We start from the raw sequence: 21,553 nt of genomic DNA on the forward strand, positions 1-21,553 counted from the left end.
AGGAACCTGCTACTCACCTGATCCACCACTCTACAACCAGTGACTTAAGAACAACCCCACCACAGTTGCTGCTCGTAGGAACAGCTGCCTGGTGGGGGAGCCACAGCAGTGTGCTGGGAATGGGGAAGCAGAGCTGGGTGAGAGGAGGTGGTTCAGAGGGCAGGAGGTAGAAGGAGTGATGAAGTGAGGGGCACGGTGGATAGCATTGTACCCATGATATGTATTTGATCTAGCAAATCTCTTGACGGGGCTGGGAGGCTCCCACTCTTAGCCGCTTTCGGATCTGTGCCTGCCTGGGAGCTTAAAGCTCCTGATGTGGAGAGCTCAGGAGATGCTCTTGGTTCCAGTCTCAGTGATTGGGAATACCTGAGGCAGGGTACTCAACTTTAGGGTTGCTTCTCGGGAATGCTAGCCATAGAGATCCAACTAGGAGAGCTCTAGATGTATAGACATAGCCTAGAAGAGTATACTTCCCCTCCATCAAATCTAACTGTAGCCAGAGGCTTGGATCTATGGCTAGAGCAGCACTGGGGAGGCTCTGTCCAGCTCTCCCTAGGCTCACGGGCCTACAAGCAGTAACCAAGGAGCAACAGGAAGAACCAGGGCCCCAAGAACACCCCACTCTTCCCCTGCTCCCCTCAACCCCAGTCAGGGACCAAGGAGCAGGAGTAATTAGAGCTTTGCACCAGCCAGGGAATAGCAGCCACAGCTGATATCAGGAAGTGGAGTGGCCAGATTCACCTCCTATCCCAGGGCAAACAGCAGCCAGCATCAAGGGCTAGTGACCTAGAGGCAGAGTCTCAAGAATTCTCCAGAGTCACCTGGACGCCCACCCAGGGAGATGTCAGAGGTATCCAGGAGCATAGTGATTCATGTGTATTAAAACTCATTCCTGGCTGCAGCCTTGATAGATCTAAATTCTGGGCATTTACAATCATTTATGCATACTCACAAAATATGCAGTTTAGGACACTAGGTCATTTGATTAATATTTCCAAACTTCTGAACTTTCAGTCTTAACAGGTAATGTATGATATATGACTGACCTAGGCAGCAAATATTTAAGGAAGACACTTGTTAAAATGTTATCAGCATATCACTGGGTGGCTCACTTTTTTGTTAGTGGGCTATTTTTCCTTTTATATATGTCCTAAAATAGTTTTAAATAGAATAACATATACATACTTAGAGGATAGGATGAACCTAGGAATTACTTTGACTGTAGGACTTTTGTAGATTTGATAGTAGTCTTATTACATTTTCCATGTCTCAAATTTTTCTCTACTGGTGACACAATTTTTACCTTAATATTAAAAGCAAAATGTTTGTGTACTGTGAAATTACGTTATCTGAAAGTAATAGTGCAGTTACAGTAGTAAGCATGCTACTCACTCAGCTCATAACTTTGTGTGTTACTTTGAAGAGGAGAAATAAGGTATAAAAGAGCCTTATAGTAGGTTAAATGTGTACATTGGAGTGTATTCAGTCAATTGTACAGTGTGAGGTTGTGAATATTACATTCTCTGGATAATGAACTAGAATTGTGAAATTGACTGGTGTGTGGCCCAGAACAATGTAAATTTTGTCTGCTCTCCACTGCCTACCCATTTTACATGTATTACAGATTTTTATCATGTAAGGAGCTATTTTATGAATATTGTCCGACTACGGAATTAAAATAGACTATTTAGCTAAATGTGACATTCCCTAATTATTTTTTTATCTCTGTAAAGAATTAAACTCAGAATCAATTTCTGTAGAGATAATATGGAGCAGAGTGGGTGAGGCTGCCCTCATAGTCACTTAGGAAAGATGTAGGTCTATTAAAATATTGCTATAACCTGGTTTTCTTTCTTTTGTTGAGTTCTCTGCTGTATGTGAAAGAAAAATAATTTGTGGTTAGTTACAATTAACAATAAAATTATAGATATCACAAAAGTTGTATGTTAGGCACAGCTGTAAGTTCCTTTCAGAGTTCCCTATGTGTTTTTTTTTTTAATATTATTATTCAAGAAATACTTTATCAAATAAGCCAGTGACATAGAGACTTGAAAGGCCTTTGACCCCTGGAAGCCTTTGTATGCATCCATTTCCCTCACAGTACACCTCTACCCCGATACAATGCTGTCCTTGGGAGCCAAAAAATCTTACCGCATTATAGGTGAAACCACATTATATCGAACTTAGTTTGACCCACCGGAGCGCGCAGCCCAGCTCCCCGGAGTGCTGCTTTACTGCGTTATATCTGAATTCGTGTTATATCGGGTCATGTTCTATCGGGGGAGAGGTGTATTGTGTCTGCTGAAGGATAACCTAATCTTGCTACCTGCTAATGGAATTTCTGTTCTAGCTCAAGTCAGAGAAAATTTGTGCTCTGGCACTGAACTTCCTGGGTTAAAGCTTCACAGATGACCCTTCCAGAGCATCATAACGTGTGCGTTCTCTTGCATTTCAAGCTACAGTTTTTCTTGTAGGTTATTTTCCCAGCCCTGAAGAAGAGCTCTGTGTAAGCTTGAAAGCTTCACACTCTCACCAACAGAAGTTGGTCCAATAAAAGATATTACCTTATCCACCTTGTGTCTCATTTTATTTTTAGAAAGAAGGGGAAAAAGAGAGAAGTTGAATTCCACCAAAATACACGTGTGTCTTCTGAGGAAGAGAATGGGCAATGGGGTGGAACTCTTAGACAACTTTTCAGATAAGCCAGGGAGTAGAGAGACTCCTGACTCTTCTCCCCCGCTCCCCATTTTCTCTTAGCTGTTTTTTCCTTCCTGTGTCTGGTCTCCTGTTCACATGCCAGGAATGCAGGTTACCAGCCCAGCCACCTGCATTACATATTTTTGATTTCAGTGGGAGGAGCTACATTGAGCTGCTCCTAAGAGAAGGTGAGACCTAGCCGGCTAGTGTGCTGGGCTGGAGCCACAGGTTGGCAGTTAGTAAGCAGCTGTCAGGGGCCGGAGAGGAAAGAGTTGATCACAACTACATCAGCAGCTAGAGAGGCATCTCTCTGCAACAGGACGGTAGCCATCCCCAACTGCCCACGTTCCCTGCAACAATGGCCAAGCATAAAAATATCTCTGATCATTTTGCAAAAATCTAGGTCAGACTCTGACAAACAGGGACTATTGGCAGCTCTGCCCTTTATTTTAATCCTTACATTTTGACATAAGTCCTTCTTTTAGAGGAAAGTCAGCCTCTTTTAAATGAACTGACCTAAAAAATAAGCCCTGGATGCTTGCATTATAACAGTTAGTCAAATTCAAAAAAAGATTTCCTTTAGCTCATTAGAGATTGCTGTGAGTTATTTACTTACAGTGAGTGGGGTGTGTGGCTGGATTTTAGCTTGACTGTGTATAAGATTAGTTCAAAAGTAAAATAAAATAAGTAAAATATAAATTAACCTTTATACCTGTATGAAACCATGGCCATTGTTCCACAGTTGAGCCTGAAACCAAAATTGTGTTCAAATCCTTATTCTCTTTACCCTTTCTATGACAACCTTTATGTTACGGTGATTTAATAAGTATAGAATCTTTTTTGTTATTTCATTTCATTCTTTCAATCTTATTTCCCAAGTACTATGCTAGTTTATTAAGGTTTGTCTCTCTTAATATCCTTAAGCTACTAAATGTTACATGTGACCAGTTCAATTAATAAAAGAAAGTAGTACTGCACTACCTGGTATATGCCATGATATGCAGTTGGAAAGATGTTGAACAGCTGAATAACAGCTCTAAAATGCTAACAGAATGGATCTCTGAGAAAACAAGTCCCATTGTACTTTTTAGACTGTTCATGGTCAGTATAGCTAATTGAACCTTTTAAGTGGAAATAGAGAAAGTATTTCCCAAAACTTTTAAAGGGTGGCAGCCTTACTCAATTTTTTTAAGCCTCTGAGCCTAAAGCCTCTTAGCCTTAATGAAAATAAGTGAAGTGATGTGAAAATAAATGGGGCTGAATGAAATCTGTGGGTTCTGGTCCAACCCAGATCCTGCAGGAATTCCCAGTGGAACACCCCTGCTGGTCTGGTTTCCCCAGTAAAACTGCCCAGCCCTGGCACCATCAGAATCCCTTTAGATGTTCCTTCTCCCCCCAAGGCAATGCAAAACTCCATTTAATGATGCAGTCAAACATCACCCCTTGTGTCTTCAAAGGATGCCTTCTTTTATCTCCTCTTGGTGGGGAGAAGCGCACCATGCGGGACTACTGCTCTGCCTCATCAGTAGGCAATGCCCATCCTTCCCTCACTGCAGCTGGCTTTTAGGTTATCTGAGGGCAGAGACAACTTCCCATAGGATTACAACAAGGGTTCTTAGGGGTCCTAAAGTAATACAGAAGAACTACTTTTTCATAAAGGAATAAGAAAAATCAATGCATGCCTTATTTTAATTTTATTTGTAAAATGTTGCTATCGGTGTAGTGTAGAGAATTTGCTCACTTCTTACCCGCTCTTATCTTCTGTTAAAATACTAGATAAACTTTGCTCTTTAAGCCTCTCCACTGTGCATAGTTGACTTTCTAGTGTCTGTGTTCATAAAGACAATAAATAACTGTGGAGTCATAGGCTAGCACATTTCATAACAAGTTAAATATAACTTAAATTGAACTTTTCCAGTGTAAACAAAATGGGCAACCTCCCATGTCTGACTAGAGACAGTTTGCTTCTCCTGAGGTGCTTGTCAGCTATACATTTTTAACGTTACAGAAATTGTAACTGCCTTTTCTTTCCCCAGAGCTGCTCTTACATTAGTAGTCTGTCTTGTGTCTACATAGCCAGCCTTTGCATTCTGGCTGCCACAATAGGCTAGTCTCTCCAGATTTGTATTAGCAAATATAAGATTTTGTTTGCAATAGGTCATTAAATATACAGGATCCCCCTTTAATCTTTACCTTCAACTAAACCAATATGTTACACTGACACAGAAATTAAGGGTTATGTTGCAGAACAGTGCTGTTGTCAGCACACACTGCTAAAGGTGGTTTGAGAGGAGTTTATAGTCCATATCCATCTTCATTATAAGTGTAAATTATGAATAATTTAGCATGTTGAAATGAAATCATTATAAATGATTAAAACAGATGCCAATTTTCCTGTGGAAAGCATGGCAAGTGGTAGTCTGTCAATACCTCCTTTGCTCCCTACAGTTTTTTTTAGCAATTAACCTTTATTGCCAGTAATTACTCATGTATTAGCGCTGGTATGCTTGTGCGGAAGAAGATTCTTCCATGATAGCACACCTCTCAGTGTCATTCATTAGCCATTCTCTTCATTACCTTATCAGGAAACTTGCATTTAATATTTCAGCTCTGAAATGCTGTCTTTTTTTAGTGTTTGTTTAAACAGCCTTGATTTGTAAAGAATAAATACCCTTTTGGTGTCATGGTGGTTTCATCGGTATATGCAATGAGTTAATGGTTTCAGTCCAGTTCTGTCAACATCAGAGCTGGTACCCTTATTGAAAGTCTTTTACTAAGAAGCCAAGGGTCAAGATGGCTTTCACTGCAGTCTCATGTTGTCTCTGTTCTGTGGATAAGTAGAGAATTTCAATTTCCAGAGCTGCAAACTTGGCAACTTTCACAAATGCTAAATACTACTTGTAAAACATTGATTTGGATATAGCAGATCAAAATCATCAAATGTTTAGGGATGAAAATATTTTTCGTAGTTATAAAGAAGTCATAGATTCTTCTTTGCATGTAACAGGACATACTTCATTTAAAGATGCATATAATATTTGTTATAAAATGTATTTTTGTATAATTGTGATAAGATATTCTGAATACTGTAATAGAGATGTGGTGATTAAATTACAAGGTTTATTACCGAAAATAAAGAAAGAAGAAATTTCTATTTTCACCTAAACTATTTAGGTCGGTACCATGTTTGCCTTTCAGATTCTTGCACTGATCAGTCATGGTGTTCATCAGCATTTTAACCACTCCTGTTTTCTTGAACATATTTTCTACTTTAAAAGTCGTTCAGACCCCACCAGTTTAAGCTGTATATATGTTAGAGCGCCTTGGAAGTAAAACAATATTGTGTTAACACAGATATGATAGAAAATAACAAACTGACAGTTGTGAATTATGGGATTATAATTTTTAGAAAGTTGTCTGTTCTGTGTTATCTACCTCTCCTTGAGCCCTCTGCTTCTGCCCCAACTTTTTCTTCCACCCTTGTATTTCAAGCACTTGTGGATGGCGACTTCTCTCTGCCGCTCTCCTTCAATAGTCACATTAGCAGTTTTGTCATCTGCTTCATTGGCCCTGTTCTAACAAACTGCCCAAATGGATTTTGTCTGGTCTACCAAGAGTGGCAGCTGTTTCAGCAGCAATAGGGTTAGGTTTCATTTAACTGAATCCTATAAGTTGTTAGTTACACTGCACTCGTGTTATGAGATTAATTTTATGTGATTCAATACAAATTGTTTTTATGTAGCATCCTTCATCCATTATATCACAAAACCCTTTCACTGGGAGAGTCAATCCTATGCTAAAGTTGAAAACTTGGTTTTAAGAAGTGACTCAGAGGGAGGGGAAGGGAGGTCATTGTTCCTGATAGGGAATAGCAGAAATGAACAAGCAATTCCCCAACCCTGTAAAGTTGAGAGAAGAGAAACAGGAAGACAGGATAGGAAGAGGAGAGTGAGTGGGCAGGGGAGGAGGTGGATATGAGAACAGGGCAGTAAGGTGAAGCCAGTCGACGACGAATTTGAAAACCAAGTAGGTAATTCTGATTTGGAATCAGATAGGTAGGAAGCAGTAACAGTGATCCAGGATGTCGATGACGTGATGTAACATAAAATTACAACAAGACTGTGGGTAGGAGATGATTATAAGGTGTTTTTATCAGATTCTGTAATTACTCCCTTTCCAGACATGTAGGGTTCATAACTTTTTATGTACATGCTTCATACCGTTGGCTTCATACCAGTGGGTGAAGAACAGTCCAAAGAGGGAGTGCCTGGGAAAGAGGAGAGGGAGACTGACAGAAAATGTTAAGCTTGTATATTTGGCATTCTTCTGTGTTGCCCCAGGTCTTTAAATATTATTAATTAATTAATATTAATTTAAATGAGGAATATTTAAGACATACAGTAGTTTCCCTGTAAGATTTTTTTCCTTGGGTAGTCTCGAAATCATGAGTCACACCTGTTGTCTGGCTTATTCACCACTGGCAGGTCTCTTCTTTGTGATAGGCATCCTTATTAGGATATAAAATCTGGGTCCTATATAATTGTGTTGTGGGCACAGTTCTCTATGTGGCTTACCAAGGTCTGTGCTACCCAAAGTTACCATTTCTGTAGACTGTTCCAATACTGTTCTGACTTTGTTCTGCTCAAGACAAGTCTTTCTCCTGTCAGTACTGCCTCTGATCAGCTAAGGTTTATCCTGTCAGATTCGGTTGGGGGGAAAATAACTGTTATGAAAGGCAATACGATGAAAGGCTGGCTTGATGCCCACATGGAGCTTGGAAGATTAAATAAATGGATAAATTATTTTGTCCACCTGAACTATCTCTGGGATGTTTTGGGGTTTTTTTGCATACTGAAAGTTGGTGTTGCAGGGCCAAATGCAGCAAAATTGCTGGGATAGTTGGCAACCCTTTGCTTCCTCTACCATGAGTTCTCAACTTTTTTTTGTTCTAACAGCCCTGATCACTTTGCATGATTCCCTGTACATTTTCTACCCACAGAGGTCCTCCTTAATGCAGGCCTTAGCGGGGAGGAAGAGTCACACTTCTTAGGGTTGCACTGGTGTAGGATGGATGACTTAATTCAAAGTCTTTGTGAAACAGAATAAAAAATTAAGTTATGGTCACAGTCTAAGTCAGAGGTGGGCAAACTACGGCCCGCGGGCCCGTCCTGCCCAGCCCCTGAGCTCCTGACTGGGGAGGCTAGCCCCCGGCCCCTCCCCCGCTGTTCCCTCTCCCCCGCAGCTAAGCTGCTGCGCGGGCAGCACTCTGGGCGGCGGGGCTGCTCACTCATGCAGGGCAGCACGGCACGGCAGCGTGTCTGGCTCCAGCCGGCCGGTGCGGCAGCCGGACATGCCGCTCTGAGCCGCATGGTAAGGGGATCAGGGGGTTGGATAAGGGGCAGGGAGTCCCGGGGGACAGTCAGGGAGCGGTTGGATGGGGCGGAGGTTTGGGGCGGTCATGGGATGGGGAACAGGGGGCAGTTGGATAGGGCAAAGGTTCTGGGGGGAGGCAGTCAGGGGAGTGGGAGGGGTTTGATGGGGGTGGAGTCCCTGGGGGGGCAATGGTTAGGGCAGGGGTCCCGGGAGGGGCCGTCAGGGGACAAGGAGCAGGGGGGGTTTGATGGATGGGGGGTTCTGAGGGGCGCAGTCAGGGAGAGGGAAGTGGGAGGGGACGAATAGAGGGCAGGGGTCAGGCTGTTTGGGGAGGCACAGCCTTCTCTACCCAGCTCTCCATACAGTTTTGCACCCCGATGTGGCCCTCGGCCCAAAAAGTTTGCCCACCCCTGGTCTAAGTAGAAGTTTCCCTTTCATGCAGTGATTCACATCTAACCTTATTATCAAGACAGCTAATGCAAGGAGATGTCATCCTCTCTTTGTTCTCTTTAAAAGAACATTTAAATCAGCATGGTAATTAATAAATTTCTGCTTAAAGCCACAATGACATCTAAGAATATATCTTGAAAATAAGGCTTTATTTATTGCATACATTTTGCCCAGTGACAATAATGCCACCCTAGTTTCCAGTATTATCTTTAAAAAAGTAAAGTGGGGAACCATTAGAAAGAGCTGGGGTTGGGGGCCATTTGAATGAAATGTTTTGGTAATGATCCTTACCTTTGTGTGTGGAAAAGGTGTCACTAACTTTTTGTCTGGAGAATATACTGGAATACTGAATACAGCCCTCATTTGCTTAGATCTGAATTTTTAGCAACACTATTTATTAAACTAATTAACTTCAGCAATGCCACTTATATAGTTCCAGTTAAATAAATGAATCACGGAGTCCTGTACTTGGACATAATTAGAGCTAAAGTTGATGAAAGTAAGGGTATTTTTTAGTGAGATTTCTGTTAATTTCATACCTCTGAAATACTGAAGCAGTGTGTGGTATTTTTAAATTAAATCATTCAAGTGCAAAAAAAGCCACTTTCATGCCACATTTCGTGCTTGCCAAATTTGTTATCTTTGAGATAAACATTTAAGTATTTAGAAGCATACTCTGTGACACAGAGAGAGGATGTTTTAGATGTACATGATGATGGAAGGGCAACGTGAGAGGTTTGGGATACTTTACATAATAATTTTATACTAACTGTACAGAATATGGGAAGCAGGTTAGTGGTGTATAGGAAACAGTAATATTGACACACCTCAGAAACCCTCCAGCATGTTAGTGCCTCATCAGAGAAAAGGGCTTCAGTACAAATGCCAAAAAGTGTACAGCAGTGTCAGCAATGGATGGTCCTCAAAATCTGCTTCCAAATCAGGATCCCTTCTCACTGTTTCTAATGTGCAGCTGAAGTTTGCGGAAAATGTGCCTTCTACACAGTTTCAGGATGGAAGATTAATAAATGAACTGTTAATAATATATTAAAAAGAAGCAGCAGAAGATAAGCTGGGGTTTGCCACAGGATACCACAGCTATATAAAATTTAGGGATGGAATATGGCAAGATAATTTTGGATTTGTGTTCTGTAGAAATATGGAGTATTTTATATGGACAATTTTAAATAAAATAAATATTGACTACATAAAAAAACACCTATCTTAAGCATTAAGTACCCTTGACAAATTCTGTAGAGTTATTATATGGTAATATCGAAGTATACTTTTGTTTTTTAATGTCTCCTCCCACCCCAGCCAAGTGATGTAATCTTTGAGGACTGGGAAGAGAGTTCTGGTGCTCTCCTACCACCATTTGGCACCTTTGGAAGTTGGATGTTATTTTTTCTCTCCCACAATCTTACAGAATAAGTCCAATGGGCTCCTATCCTATTGAGTATATATGATTGGTTTAATCAGAGAAGAAATACCATATGACCGAACCTAAACCACCAATCTTTACAAGTCAAAAATATACCACAAAAACCATATTAAAATTTTCACTGACATCCAGGTAATAGGTGGGAGTTCGGAGATTTGTACCTCATTTTTAAATTGGGGATGACAAAATATTTAGCAGGATGCATTTTTGCAGATGTTCCACCATCTCAAAAAGACCACATATGCAGTTTTTAATTTCCCTGTGCATTTAAATTTAGAATTTTTCAAACAAATGTGTAATACATTAAAATCAGTCTGATATTTTCTCTGTTTCCAACCAGGTGAGTGTGACGGTCTTACTTTGTTCTTATATGGTCAGCAGAAACCAAATGGCCTTTTTGATGGGCACTTCTGCTGCCCCATTGCATACTGTTAATGAGAACTAAGTTACAGTAATTCAACACATGCTGTGCAGTTAAAAGCAATGTTTTTAAAACATTGACTATGTTGTCAGTAATGCCTTAGATTTTAAACAAATCTGATTTACTGTTAACCATTTATGCTGTTTGCTCACCTTTTTAATATTTTATTCTGCTTGTATAATGAGGAAACTAGTCAATTTCCTTTTCTGGTAGTCATACAAAGAACAATGATGTAATGTTTAAGTAGGAAACAATGCAGGGAAATATTTAATTAAAAAACTACTTTTATTGGAACTTATTATAATACTGGAAATATTTCTGATCATGTTAGGCTAAATTTTTGGCCTGAATTGATCTCAGTGTCCCTTTAAAGACTTTGCAAGTAAAATTTATGACCCCTCACTCACTCTTGCAAACACTTACACACCAGCTTAAGTTTATGCACGAGTAGTCCCATTTGTTTCATGGAGCTGCTTATACCTATAAAGTTAAGTAGTGCCCATGTTTGATTATGGTTTCAAGCTAGTAAAAAGTAAATTTTTACAAATACTAAGATGCAGTTAAAGGAAAAGGTCCCATCTTCTCCCTTACTTTAATAGATGTATGAATTTAATATTTATCTCTCATTATAATATATGATGGGGGGAAACTGAATGTGCAGTACTTGAGATGAAAACTCTGTGAGTGAATGCATTTATCTTTGTTGGCATCGTCTGTTCTATTAATGAAAGGCACAGATGTAAAATTTATCCCAATAATTAGATTTTTAATTAGTGTATCATCATAAGATTGACTAATCATTGCTCTTCATTCCATGTGATTTGGAGTGAGAAAGTTAATGTAAACACAAATATCTTTAATCATTGCCTGACCATTCTGAACCCAGATTTGTTTTGATGTATTTATGCATATTGTGTGTATAATAAAAGGCAGTATGTCACAAGATATTACATCTAGGAAACAAGCTGTAACTTGATCCTAGGCTACGCTAGTGACACAGAACATTGACTAAAGTACTGTGAATTGGTGCATAGGTCTTTGTGCTAACTGAATGGTGGAAAATGTATTTCAAGCTGGATAGTTATCAGTAATGTATTATCTTATGCAGTTATATGGGAAGTGACACTTCTTGCCATTATCCAGTAAGTGCCTGATCTAGATTTCTTGCACACTCAAAACTCCTGTTGAAATGTATGGTTTTGATTTGAATGGGGGATTGGTCTTTATAAATAATAACTAAGCATGCTTGTTTAGAGGGTGTACCATTTTTTGGTTTTAAGTTACCTTTTTTTTCCCCCCTACAGTTGTCGGACAAGTAACCGAAAGAGCTTAATAGGCAATGGCCAATCTCCAGCTCTGCCTCGGCCTCATTCACCTCTTTCAGCTCATGCAGGTAAACCACCTACCTTTATCTGTGCCATGATATGTATTAAAGCCTTTAATTCTTTAAGAGAAACACATCTTCTAGTCCACTACACTCCTGCAGTGTAACTTTTCTCTCCATTGTTTGTAATAACTAAAGCTTGTGCATAATCATGATGAGAGCCCTAATTACCATTTGGAACTACTAAACTATGGTGATAGGCACCCTGGAAATAGCTTCTGTGGATAATATTATTTTTGCCTTATTACATGTTGACAGATGGAGATTTTCCCCAATCTCCAACCTCAGTGCAGTGTGAAATGAACATACAATACGTTTCAACGTATGGTAGAGGCAATGTCGTCAGTGGATGGGACATTTGATAGCAAATCAGGATATTTTGAGTTCTGTTCCCAGTTCTGTTGCTGACCTTATGTTTGACATTGGGCAGGGTCACTTCAACTTTCTGTACCTCGGTTTTCCTGTCTGTAAATTGGTGATCATGACGCCTTGTTTGAAAAGTACGTTGAGATCTATGGATGAATCTGCAAATAAGAGCAGCTTTATTATTATTTATTATATGTTTTGTATAGGAATCTTGTCTGTACAGCAGAATACAGTACAACAAAGATTTATTTTGTGTTGCATTGTGTGTACAGTTGTGTCACAATTAAATCCCTGGGAGTGCTACAATAAGAAGGTGTGAGTGTGGGAATTGGCATTAGCCATAGGCAGGCAGGCTGTCAAAGGTTGTTAAAGTGTGGCTGTGGGGAGCTGGTTGACAGCTTACAAGTTAAAGGAGACAGGAGAAAGATGGGTTTCATCTGCATTTTTAAAAGGGGATGGTAGGTTCAGTCAGTAAGACATTAGCAGGCTGTCTTATGCAGCTGACCAGCAATGTTAGGTGAGAAATATGCCTATCCTCACAATTGTGGGCAAGAGCCCAATGCAGCTATAGGAATAAATATTGATGAATAATGCCATTGCAGAGCCTGCAAAGAGAGCTTGAGTTTTTGTTTCAGTTCATGAAGGCAGGGACTGGTGAGGCTTCAAACTCAGCAATAGAGTGGGTGCATTTTTTTTTTTAAACAAATAGATCAGTGCTTAGAATCTGACACGTTTCATACCAAGCTGCAATCATTTTAAAGAGCAACAGGAATGGTCTACTGGCCTGAGCAAAAGCCTGGAAGTCACGAACTTCTGATGTTTATTCATGGCTGATAATGACTGTGTATGGCTTTTGGCAAGTCACTTAACCTCTCTTGTTCAGTTCTTCAATCTATAAAATGGGAACAATTATATTGATGTCATATGGCTGAGAAGCTTTTAAGATGAAAAACAGTAGTATAAGTGCTAGTATTAATTATTATTAAGGTAGGTAAAATGTGGGGTTTGAAACCACTTGGCATCCCCTTCATTACACAATATATGCAAGAGCTTATCATGACTGTTTGTTACAATAATTGTTAATAGTTCCCAGTGATCCACTGGAATCGCTCATGTTCTAATATATTCCACCCCACACTTAATGTGTTTGCTGACTGTTTTTGCAGTTGTGTAGTTTTGGGCCTTGTTTGTATTAAGGATTTGCCATAATTCCAGCCACTGATGTAATCACCACAGTTCAAGCATCTGTTGTAGACCAGGAAAGCTGTGGTTTGCACTCCTTTCAGACAGAGATAAGCTGCACCAGTGTAAATCCTGGTTTTGCTTGTCAACACTAGAAGTTAACACTGGTGCAGCTACACCAGTAGCTGGCCGCTGATGGCTGGAATCGAGACAAATTCTCAGTATAGAAAAGTCCTCAGTACACTAGGTTTATGGCTTATCAGATTCATGGCTTATCAGAATTGCTCCTGATGTGTGTGGGGTTTTTAAAATCTGCCCTCCTGTACTAAATAAACACCTTCTAAAACTATTTGAAGATGAGGCTGTATCTTTACTGTATTGTTCCATAGTTCATGATTGTTTGGAAGGTCATTTTTCCATGATGCAGCTGAAAGAAGCAGGGAAGGTTGCAGAAGCTCTTGAGAATTATTTGTTACTACTGCAGAGCCCCTTTGTTATTTTACTTTTTCCACCTTTTACTCTGGGACCACTGTTGGATGTCTGTTGTAGAGGAGACAGCTACCAGTATGGTTGCCAATTTTGGTTGGACATGTATCTGGAGGATTTCATCCCATGACATAATCTTTAATTAAAGATTAATCTTTGGTTCCTGGAGACTCGAGGACAATCCTGGAGGGTTGGCAACTCTAGCTACCAGCCCTTCGTGTATATGCTAGTGGGATGGGAAAATCTGGGGTTCTTGGGAGAAACATGGAGAATTGTTTTAATTAGCAGCCTAGTTGTCATACCAAAGTTATCCCTGGGGAAATTCTGCACCACTGCACCTTCAGAATTTGCGAAGAATTAATGTTCTGCACAGAATTTCATTTTTTTCCCACAGAATTGGTGCTGCAGAGCTGCTGGCCGCTGCTGGGGCCACTGGACCCGGCAGAGCCCTTCTCCGTAGCTCGCAGCGTGCCCACAAGGGTGGGCTGCGGTTCCTGGATTTGGTCAGTCACATGGTGCCGCTGGGCCCCTCCCTGTGCAGCAGCTGCTGGAGCCTGTGAGCTGCACCCTTTAGGAGAGACAGGAGCAACGGCTGGGAGTTTCAGGGAGGGGCCACTGCTTTCCGGGAGGGGAGACTGAGGGTAAGGGGGAGTATCTGCCAGGGGGACGTGACTTGAACTGTTATGGTGGCGAACAAATCTTTAAATTTTGCCTCCCTCACTATCAGCAGGTACAGGTTGTCTCTGCCTGTCAAGACAGTAACAAAGCTGCATGGAGTGTTGCCTGTGGCTGGGCTGGGAGGGTGCGATTGTCTGGGCCAGGGGGGTGCCCTGCGACTGAGCTCTGGATGGAGGGGATGCAGATGCCTGGGCCCATGGCTGAGCTCTGGGCGGAGGGGGTGCTGGTGTCTGAGCTGAGGGGGGGGCTGCGCAGCCACCTCCAATGCCCCCCAAATACTCCCTCCAGCACCTTCTAATACCCCCTGCAAGTACACACACACACCCCTCTTATACCCCCCAATTGAACCCCCACCCCTCCAGCTCTCCCTTCCCCTCCCCAGAAATGTCCTTTATTTTGGAACTTGAAATATGGTAACCCTATGGGGGCAGGGCGAAAAACAGGAATTGACTAAAAGACCAGAGGGCCAGAGTTTTTCCCCCCGAGATGTGCAGAGCTGGCACATCTGACACACCCAGACTGAGGCACCCAACAAAAGCATAACGGAGAAATAGGAACAGGGTTGTCATAGGGGTTTCTTTAACTCTGTACTCCTGGGGGAATCTTTTTGGTGTCTGTATTCTTACAAACATACATGCTGACACATATTTTGAAATAAATTACCAAAATAATTGAAACGGGCATGATTATATTGTGTCGTTTTTGACAAAAAAAAATATACAGAATTTGAAATTCCCCCAGGAATACGAAGTAGAGAGACCAAGAGAAGTGAGTGAAGAAGCAACAAGCTGCTTGATGAAGCAGCTGCATTGCAGGTCACTAGAGATTGTTGAATGCGTGGCAACAGCCAAAGATTAGCCAGATTTATTGATAAGTAATGGGAACCGGGAGCAGCCCGGGTACTGCAGTAGTGTCTTGTCATAACATTAAGTAGTTCTAAACTTGAGTCAGAGAGGAGGCTTAAGTGGGTGTGGTTGGGATTAAAGGAAACAAAGAGAGCATGGGTGGCCGGTAGGGGAGGCTGAGCCTCCCCAAACAGCCAGGCATGGCCTCGCCCACACTCCGCCCCCAGAGCCTCACTTTGGTGGCACTGCTAGGCTGCAGGGGCTGGGCCATACCGCCTGCCTTCCTGCGGCTGGGGAGGCTGAAGCGACGCTGTGCGTTCTCCCTCCTGGTGCCCCAGGGCTGGGGGGAGCTGCGAGGCGGGGGCTGCTGGCCGCGGTTCGGGAGGTTCTGGGTTCCAGGAAGGGGCGGGGTCTCGGGTGGAAAGGGAGGGGATGGGGGCCAGCCTCCCGCACGCAGAGGTTCACAAGCTGCCCATGGAAGAGAGCAAACTGAAGTGCGCATCAGATATAGAACTTCTCTTGCATATGCACCAATTTGTTGTGTTCTGTGAAGATACCGGGGCAGCTGTGCAGAGATAACTGATATAGGTAGTAAGTCAGACTTTGGAGCCCACAAGGCTTGCAGCCCCCTCCACCCGACAGGCATGTCTGTGTGGGGCACCTGCACATATAAAGGACGTCTCCATTTTTGTTGTTTAAAAGATGTTTCTAGTTCTCTTTCTTGTGAAAACAGAAAACTAATATGAATGGATGTAATCTCATTGGTAGGGTTGAAAGCTTGTCATTCAGCCTTTTACTAACGATCTTGGGTTATTCAGTCTCCCTTATAGCCTTCTGGGGCTGGCCTTGGGATCCATGACACCTTTGACAATAGATCCTTTGATTTCTGCAGGAACCACAGACAAATTCAGAGTTATAGGAGGCAAGGGTTTGTTGCACCACCCTGGGCAGCATCTAGTGCTATTGTCACTAAAAGCTCTTTTCCAGCTAAATGCCTCCAGCATAGCCAGCTCCTCTACTGAACAACCAAATTGGCAAAGTGTGCAATTAGAATCTCCTCCAGGTCAGGAAATTCAGGGTTATTGTTGTTTTTGTTTTGTATTGTTTTGTTTTTTGTGTTTGTTTCCACAGCAATTGTTGCTTGATCCTTCTGTGCATACACAGTATAACTGTTCTGCATTTCATGGTAAACTTTAATGCTGGTATCTATGATTTAAATCTCAGCCATGGCATTATGTAGATCTAGTTTAATGTATTTTAATTGACTTACCTGTATTAAAAGGGAGCTAAGCACACAGGAGCCAACTTTCCATTGTGCCGGAGGGTGCTTGACTCCCAGCTCTACCCCAGGCCCTTCCCCTACTCCACCCTTTCCCTATGCCCCGCCCAACCTCTTCTCGCCCCCGCTCCACCCCGTTTCTTCCTGTCCAATTCCACCCCCAAGCACGCTGCATCTTCGCTCCTCCCCTTCCTCCTCCCCCCGCCCCCGGGCAGCCTCCTGTACACCGCTAAAAAGCTGATTGCAGGGGGTGGGAGGCGCAGGGAGGGGGAAGTGCTGATCTGTGGGGCCCGCCGGTGGACAGGAGGCGCTGAGGGGAGGGGGAAGTGCTGATAGGGGCACTGCTGATGGCTGCTCAGCACCCACCATTTTTTCCCCCATGGGTGCTCTAGCCCTGGAGCACCCACGGTGTTGGCACCTTGGCTAAGCACATTGATCACTCGTTCAGACTTTACACTCATGCCTATTAGAGTGTGAAGTCTGATCCAAAGCAGTGCATGGAGCCTTCATGTACTTAGCAGCATTGTGCACTTGACCCATCTAAAGGCACCGGTGCCAATTCATCAATCACATGAGGTTGCATGAATGTATAATCTTTTTTTTAATTCTCCATTAATTGAAGTGTGTTTACGCACACGTTTGCACATGGGTATAACTGTTGTATCACTCCTTGGTACATCATTAATTCAGCTGGTTGGGAATTTTTGAATGTAATTTTTTCCATCAGAAAATGCAAATTCATCAAAGCAGAAACTTTTCCCGGGAAAGTATCTAAGGCCCAGGATAAAATTGAGAGAGGAAAAAGAGAAACCACTCACCTTTAAATATACAAATAGCTCTGTGGTTTGGGCACTTACCTGTGATGTCGGAAACACTAGTTTAATTCTGTTCTCTACCTTATTTCTCTCTCTGACCTAATGAACATTTAATAAGTCTTTACTCTGAGTGATTCAGAGCAGGGACTTGTACCTTGGTTTCTCATATCCCAGGTGACCTCCTTAACTTTTGTAGTGTGGGGTTCTCTGTCTCTCCTGGCCCACATTGTATGTGTATATATTCATTGGGCGAGAGAAAGAGACTGACTCAGTAGCCTGGTGGTTTGGGTACTCGTGATATGGGAGACCTAACTGAGTGTTCTAACCACTGGGCTAATAGCTGTTCTCATTTTTTTCACAAAATATTTCAAGAAGTCTCGGATTTGCCCTGATGTAGAATGGGAATTATTCTTGAAACTTGAAACATCTAACTTGAAACTTGAAGTTATGAAAATTTTGAACTTGAAAATTTTCTCAGGATGGGATAGCTGTTTTCCACCAGCTCTAATCATTAACTATCTGAGAAAATGAAAAAAAAAATTAGAATTCTGAATCGCTCTGAGTGACTTGAGTTATCACATTATTAATAGATGGAGGATTTTAATAATGTGTGGTCTTCTTTCCTTGTACAACTAAAATTAAGGTAATTTGCTGTTTATAATGTATATGGGAAAGGGGGCAAAAGTTTTAAATTATAAATTGTACTCTGATTCAAGTTTCCTAACACTATCTAAATCCATTTAAAATTTAAATCCTAACATCTTTTTAAAAAGGAGTTAAATTGGTCAAAATTTGCAAAAGTTCTTCCTACCCCTAGTATGCCCACAACCTCTGTTTTGCAACAGAGATGGCATCCGATGCTTAACTATATTTACTTTCTTTTTTATTAAACTGCTGCTGCTTTTAATGCTATTTAATGCTATTGAATGGCATGAACTCTGCATTTCCAGTTAGTGAGTGGAGGATTCACCTGTCTGTACATATCAATAATCTTGAAACCTAATTCCAGTTTAGAGAAAATAATAATAAATGTGCTTTGTAGATACATATTTTGTCCCTGGGCTTCTACCCTTCCTATTCTCCTGTAGACCCATATCTGTCCAATGTTAATCTCTAATGGCATCAAGCAAACACTGCTAAACCTGCCAAGAGATGTCAATGTCATCTAGACTGACAGCAAAGAATATCCAAGAAGCAAGCCAGCTGCCAACCATAACAAACACATTTAGCAAAATGTTTAGTAGTTCTCTTATCAGAGTAGAGAGGGCCCCCACTAGCAGACAACCAGATCTTAAGAGTTTGCAAACCCTTTCCTTACTCGAACTGGGGACAGTCATCTGTGGGTGTCACGGGTAGCTTCATCCAGTTTTTTTAAATAACTTGAGCTCTTCACCCCTGCACAGATCTCAGTGAGTAGCACCTGGATAACTAACTGAAAATTATTCTGCTGCTGAGCTTTGTGTTTCACTGACTAGCACAGTTGGTTACATTACAAAAGCCAAACTTGCAACCTTCTATGGCTTCTTGGATTTTGTCTGCTTTATGACAAGATTTCATGACTGAATAGCTAGGCGGAAACCCCAATACAAAGGCATATTCTACCTATTGTTATGTTATATTGCTGTGATGTTAAAATGCTAAGGAGATCATCAAATGACAACAAGGCGTCAAAGTGGGGCTAATGTTCTGATCCACCAGGAGTTTATAATAGCAATTATCATTAATCTCTGATTCCCTCAGTGCTAGATTCCCTCAGTGCTAATAGAAAGTCATTGCATCAGAAACTCTTTATTTTGTAAGTAGACAGCTATTAAAAATGCATTAATAATCTATAGTGAGTGCAACATATGCCTTTCCGAAAGATTTGCAGTTCTTTCCTCTGTGGTGAATACACAGGATTTCTTGAAGCTAATTACAAAACAATCCAACAATTTAATTAATCTGGATATAGCTTTCTTAACCATAACTGCCTGCAAAATGAGGCACCCTGAGTGTATTGCCATTAGGTAAAGTATTGTTTTGGTATGTTGATTACCTATTCACTCTGTTACTTCTCCCTGGGGTTGATAGTTTAATTACCCACCTAATGTCTGGTCACCAGTCAGGTGTACTTTATCAGGTCAGAAACATCAGCAGTAATCTCAGAAGTATATAAAATAATTTAGGACTAAAATATACAACAGCCAACAAATCCCTGGAAACAGCAGGATTTGAATAATAAGCAAGCACTGCACATATGGGCAGAGAATTAACTGGCAATGGTTTTCATTTGAAAGTCTCTCAGGTATTGACTTGCAGATGGGTGGATGAATGCTGTGAGGGATGAAGGTCACGTATAGGACTCTGGTTCTAATCTGTCTTGCTTTTCTGGAATACCACAGCAGTAGTACTAGTCACCCCAGTCACTCTGAGGTTTTTTTCTTCCCTATTTGCAGTCTTGACTGTTTGAATTATTTTGTTACTCAGACGTCTAGATAAACCCCCATGATTCAACTGGTATTCAGGAATTATTTGTAATGTGTTTGTTGGAAATCTGAAGATTCCAGAGAAATCAGTTTACAAATTGATTGACATTAGTCAAGTCTGACTCTCCTGCATGAAGAGGATTTATTGAATCTTTCTTATTTTATCTGATAAATGATAATGATAAAATGATAAAAGTTCTATGCTGCTCCTGGTGATGCTAGAGAAGTAGAGGTTCTGTATCACCTGAAAGCAATGGTCATATTTTGTGGGGGGAAAAGTACAATTTTTCATGAAAAAGTTAAGAATATAATCTGAATAAATGACCGATGGGTAATTACATCTCTCAGCAGCATACTTAATGTAAACAAATGTAAATATGTGGTGTTTAAATAGTTATCAATGGAAACAGTAGTCAAGATTTATAAAACGACCTCATGTGCATATTTCAAACCCTTTACTGTCAGAAGGTGCTTATCATCTACAACGTTTATATTTTAAATTACCGATTTCTGGTCTCTGTAAAATGCCAAGGCAGGTTCTTTGTCTTCTCATTCATCTAAGCCTACTGTGTTTTCCCAGACACAGCTCCCTGCTTTTTGGTGTGGTATCTGGAATGAGTGGCCACGTTTTCTCTGCACAGCATGTCTTTTTTTTTTTTTTAAAGCTTATCTTTATTTAATAAGCTATCCTAGTAGCAAGAGGAATCCAGTTAGGAGCTGTTAAATTAAATGAACTGTTGCTCTCAGTAATTTGGTGTTTGCAGTTCATGCAGGACAAGAATAAATTGTGCTAGCCCTCAAACAAAGATCAAAATCTATGCCACGATGTCTGGTTTTAGATGTTTTTCCCCTTAGGGAACAAAAATCCCTGTCACCTTGAAATTATCAAGGCCCCCAGAGGTATATGAAGAGTAATGAAGAAGCTGTGGTATTGGGGGAGGGGAGAAAGTTGAAAACTTAGTTCTGCTGTGATAGATAAATGGACAAAAAAGAGTCAGGGGTGCTGGCTAGCTAACGTGGAATTCTTGTCTCCTGGGGCTCAAGAAAGAACAGATGTAAAGGTATGATTTCAGCGCAGCTGTAAACACATCCTGATTCTGCTCCCAAAAAAGAATGGGTTTCTTAGTGTTTAGCAACTCAATGTCTTGATGATTATACTGTATCATAAAATTAATGGCATCTGCTGAGGACATCACTATAAAATGTGTAATGTTAATTGAAAAATTTCAGTAGAAATTGAGCACACTTGAAGTCGTTCAGACAGCTCCTCTGTTGGATTAGGCTTTTCTTTTTGAACATGGATAGTAATGTATCCTCTTTAAATGTTTACTTTGAGTATATACTCAGAAGTCTTGCTCTCCTTACTCCTAATTATAATTGCAGATTTCATTTAGTGTCCAACAGTACAGTAAATAAGTTGCTCTTCTACTTATTCTTTAAATGTGTGTGATCAGAATCTATTCTTTAATTTAGAAGTTTTTTTAATATGTCTCATACGGCAATGCTCCTTTAAAAAGAACTTTTTTTTTCTTTTTTGCAAGTGTCACCTTTACATTTCCCCTTTAGACAATCCAAATGGTCTAATAACATATGCTGAATGGCCAAGGCAAGCTGGAGCACTGGTGAACTTCCCCTTAACAGCTGCCATCAAGCTTTCTCTCTGATCAGTGG

The 21,553-nt window shown here is 41.1% G+C and overlaps 1 protein-coding gene across 3 annotated transcripts in view; it reads left to right on the plus strand.

The window, feature by feature from the left end:
• MAST4 (microtubule associated serine/threonine kinase family member 4) overlaps positions 1-21,553 on the plus strand; it is a gene marked incomplete at its 5' end in the record, with an annotated part of 455,430 nt that overhangs the window by 344,795 nt on the left and 89,082 nt on the right. For all 3 annotated transcript variants that reach the window (XM_084627959.1, XM_084627961.1, XM_084627960.1), the window contains one exon: positions 11,687-11,775. In XM_084627959.1, coding sequence (XP_084484085.1) covers positions 11,687-11,775 — 89 coding nt within the window. The remainder of the gene's footprint in view (positions 1-11,686; positions 11,776-21,553) is intronic.

The sequence above is a fragment of the Lepidochelys olivacea genome, assembly GCF_965140295.1.
Source record: "Lepidochelys olivacea isolate rLepOli2 genome assembly, chromosome: 5".
In the NCBI taxonomy this organism is placed as follows: Eukaryota; Metazoa; Chordata; order Testudines; family Cheloniidae; genus Lepidochelys; species Lepidochelys olivacea.